Consider the following 3,966-nt stretch of genomic DNA (forward strand, 5'->3'; position numbering starts at 1 on the left):
CAAGCTTAGCTCACCATTGTCCTCTGTCTTTTGATGGGTTTCCCTGGAAAAGGCATCAGAAAATTAAGTAAGGACAATAAGAATGAATTAAGTAAGGACAACATATCACAATGTCATTCTGTCAAATGTCACTGTGAGTTTGACGTGTTAACGCTGGTATTGCATTGAAAACCATCACTAGAAAGTAATCCCCTGCCGTTAAAAAACGTACTACTTAAAAAAATACTAAATCTAAATGGTTGTTTGTAATAACCACTATGGTGCAGATATGGTGAACCAAATATGTACACAGTTTTCAAAGCATTCTGCAGTATACTTCACCAGAGTTGATATTTGTGTTTACAACTTTTTCTTTTCTTTCCCTGCCATCTCAGCATCTTTGCCACTGATGAATTTGATGCTGTTTGGGAGGAAAGGAATCCGTAGGACATCCATCAGCAACATCATACTATCACAGCCTCACTCAAAGCTGAAATCCCGTTCAGACTTTTGTTGGAGGCAAGCTGAAGTATGTGGATACACAGTCACTCTGGTTCAAGTGCCAAGTCTTGCCAAAATGTCTCTCTCCCTAAAAGAGCTGCTAAAGAAGTGCCAGTGTTCCATCTCCCAGTGTGCACCTGGGATCCACGCTTTCCTACTTGCTCTGCCTATGGGACCCATTACTGAAGAAGACAAAGAGGAGTTACAGATGATTCAAACCATTTTTGGTCCTTGTGTGGATGACTACATTGTGATACTCTACACAAACGTATCACGTCCCAAAGGCAAACCTGTACAGGTTAGCCTGCAAGAGAAAACAAATCTAGCGCAGCAATTTCATAAAGGTTGCTTTGTGCTTAGCCAGGAGGGTGGGCATGAGAAGATATTTGAAATGCTCAAGAAGATTAAGGGCAATTCAGACAAATGTTTCACCACTGATATGTTTGTGGAAGCTCAAATAGAGGAGAGAGACTGGGAAAAAAAGAAAAATGAGGAGTTAATGAAGCAGCTCAACAGCTCATTAGGTAAGAAACATTTAGTTTTCCTGTTTTGCTTAAGCAGTGGTCCATAGCTGCAACTAAATCCAGAGACATCCATTGCTACACCGTAAAAATATCTACTAAAAATATCTTCTTCACCTTTTCTTTAAGAGGAGAGAGGAAGGCTCCAGACAGAGTTGCAAAAGAAAAACAAGGAAATTGAGGAGATGAAGCAGCTCAAAAGCTCAGCAGGTAAGACATATTTTGCTTTAGTAGTGGTCCATAGCAATTACACCTAAAGACATCCATTGCTACATCCATAATATTGATTTGCATTACTTCATCTTTTCTTATGTAATCATTTGCACACTGCATTTATGGAATGGTAGGTTTGAAGAAAACAAAAGGTTATTACTAGTGTATCAAGCAGCATGTGTTACACAGTGTAAGTGTAAGTGCCATATCATTTTCTTATAGTCCTTGAAAGCGCTTAAATGTGTTGGTCTATGGAATCTTTTTTCCACGTCCTTCTAGATTCAGTGATTATCAAAAATGTTTTTAGGTACACCACAGATTTCTCATTGAAAACTTACAGTGCATTTTCATGAAGGTTATTTATGGACAATGGAAATGTTGTTACCATATCTCATTAATTTTATTTTTAGTTATTCAGAATCCAGACAGCACCCCGGATTGTATTAGGATCGTACTGATTGGGAAGACAGGAGTCGGGAAAAGTGCAACAGCAAACACCATCCTGGGAAAAGATGCATTTAAATGTGGAGATTGGAGTACATCAGAGACGACCTGTTGTCAGAAAGACACAGCACAAGTAAATGGCCGATCTGTTGCTGTTGTAGACACACCAGGGCTGTTTGATACAAATGTCTCAAATGAAGATGTCAAGAAAGAAATTCTGAAGTGCTTCAGCATGCTGGCCCCTGGACCCCATGTGTTCTTGGTGCTTCTTTCAATTGGTACCAAGATGACACAGGAGGAAAAGGAGACGTTGAATCTCATCAAAGATACCTTTGGGACTGGGGCTGAAAAGTTTACCATTACTCTTTTCACAAAAGGGGATCATCTAAAATCTTCAATTGCGCAGTACATTGAAAAAGGTGATCGTTCAATTAAACTACTACTATCTGAATGTGAAGGACGGTATCACGTGTTCAATAACGAAGATAAAGGGAATTGCGAACAGGTGACTGAGCTGATGGAAGAAATTGACAAGATGTTGGAGAAGAATGGTGGGGGTTGTCACACCAACGAGATGTTCCAAACTGCAGAAGCTGCAATTAAAGAGAAGTTTGAAAAAATAATGAAGGAGAGGGAGTTGGAAATTAAGATGGAGAAGGAACAGCTCCAAGCCAAATTTGATGAGGAAAAAAGAGCAATGAAGGACGAAAAGACAAGGGAAATACAGAGGGAAATAGAAGAGAGAGAGAAGCTGCTGACAGAAAAAGAGGAGTACATCAAAAACGAACGTCAAATAAGAGATGAGAGAGAGAGGAGGGAAAGGGAAGAGAGAGAAGCAGAGGATAAAAAGAGGACAGATAAAGAGGAGACCCAGAGACAGTCATGGACTAGAACCTTAGAGGAAGTTGAGCAAAAGCATAAGGAACAGAAAGAAGTGTGGGAGATGGAGCACAAAAAAGAACTGGAAAAAGAGAAAGAGAGAGCAGCAAAAGAACACGAGGAATGGCATGAGAAGCAAAGAAAAGAGAGATCTGAATTTGAGAGAAGACAAGAAGCAGAAATAAAGAGCAGGGATGAAGAAGAGAGGTCTAGGAAGGAGAACGAGAAACTAAAGAGACAGACGTTAGAGGCTAGAGTGAAGGACGCTGAAAAGCTGACTGAGGAGATCCGCAAGGAGAGAATTAAACAGTTGAGGAAGTGGGAAGATGAACGAAAGAAAGAAAAACTAAATGAGCGAAAGGAAAGAGAGGAGTGGGAAAAGTTGCAAAAGAAAATGAAAGAAGACTTTGTGAACGAGAAGGAAAGAGAAAGAAAACAAAGGGACTCTAAAGAAGAAGCACAAAGAGAACAAGAAAGGAAAGAAAGAGAGAGAATTGAGAACAAACATGCGGAAAAGATAAAAGACATGAAGCATGCTTGGGAAAAGCAAGAAAGGGAATGGAGTCAAGCAAGAAAAGAAGAAAGGGAAAGAAGGCAGAAAGAGGATGAGGAGAGCCGGAGGAAGATCAGAGACCTTCAGGATGAATTTGAAAGAGAAAAGGAAAAGGAAAAGAAAAGGAGAAAGAAAGAGGATGAAGACAGAGAGGAAGAGCACAAGAGAAAGTTAAAGGAAATTGAAGAACAGAATCAAAAGAGAATTGAGATGTTGATTAAAAATTATGAGGATGAGGCCCGAAAGAAAGCAGAGGAATGTAATGGATTCTTAGAAAGAGAATTCAAAGAACCCATTGAAGTTTTAAAGAAGTGTGTTGTGCTTTAAATCTTTTATCAATGCTGTCATTGAGTTTCATACAGGGAAAACTTTTTATCCCAGCTTCCATTAGGTATTTACCATTATAAAACTGATTACACTAAGCATTTGTATGTCAGATAATTTCTGAAACTGTCACTCAAGGACATAATTTTATCATGTTGTGTTTTAGTTTGTTAAATAGATTTTCCATGTGTTTCTTTGTTCTGTTGAGAGAAATGCAGAGTCTGGGAACGAAAGAAGTCTGGTTAACTCACATGTCATGCAATGTAGATAGTAACCTGATTTATTGTCTTAGTGCCTGGTACAGAGTGAAGCGAAGAAGACTGTCTGGAGCTAAATATGAACAAAGGATCTGGGAGTGTCTTCATTTGTGAATATGTGAATATGTGAATATGTGTGAATATTAATTTCAATAAAGAGCAGACATTGAAGAGGTTCAAGCAAGTCATTCCTCTGAGGGCCCAGAGTAAATGTCTGTATTTAACCATATTCTTGGGTGTGTGCGTCTCAATTCTGAGGTAAAGAATACAGTCCTAGGTTAAGGGTTATTTCCCT

The 3,966-nt window shown here is 39.1% G+C and overlaps 1 protein-coding gene across 1 annotated transcript; it reads left to right on the forward strand.

Annotated features, from left to right (window-relative positions):
* Positions 1–556: 556 nt before the first annotated feature.
* On the forward strand, positions 557–2,171 carry LOC308375287 (GTPase IMAP family member 6-like; the record flags this gene model as incomplete). Its single annotated transcript, XM_080851364.1, has 3 exons — positions 557–778; positions 1,777–1,936; positions 2,164–2,171. The coding sequence occupies 3 exons, from the start codon at positions 557–559 to the stop codon at positions 2,169–2,171; spliced, it is 390 nt and encodes a 129-aa protein (XP_080707490.1).
* Between the last annotated feature and the right edge of the window lie 1,795 nt (positions 2,172–3,966).

Source organism: Sprattus sprattus (genome assembly GCF_963457725.1).
Source record: "Sprattus sprattus genome assembly, chromosome: 14".
Classification (NCBI taxonomy): domain Eukaryota; kingdom Metazoa; phylum Chordata; class Actinopteri; order Clupeiformes; family Clupeidae; genus Sprattus; species Sprattus sprattus.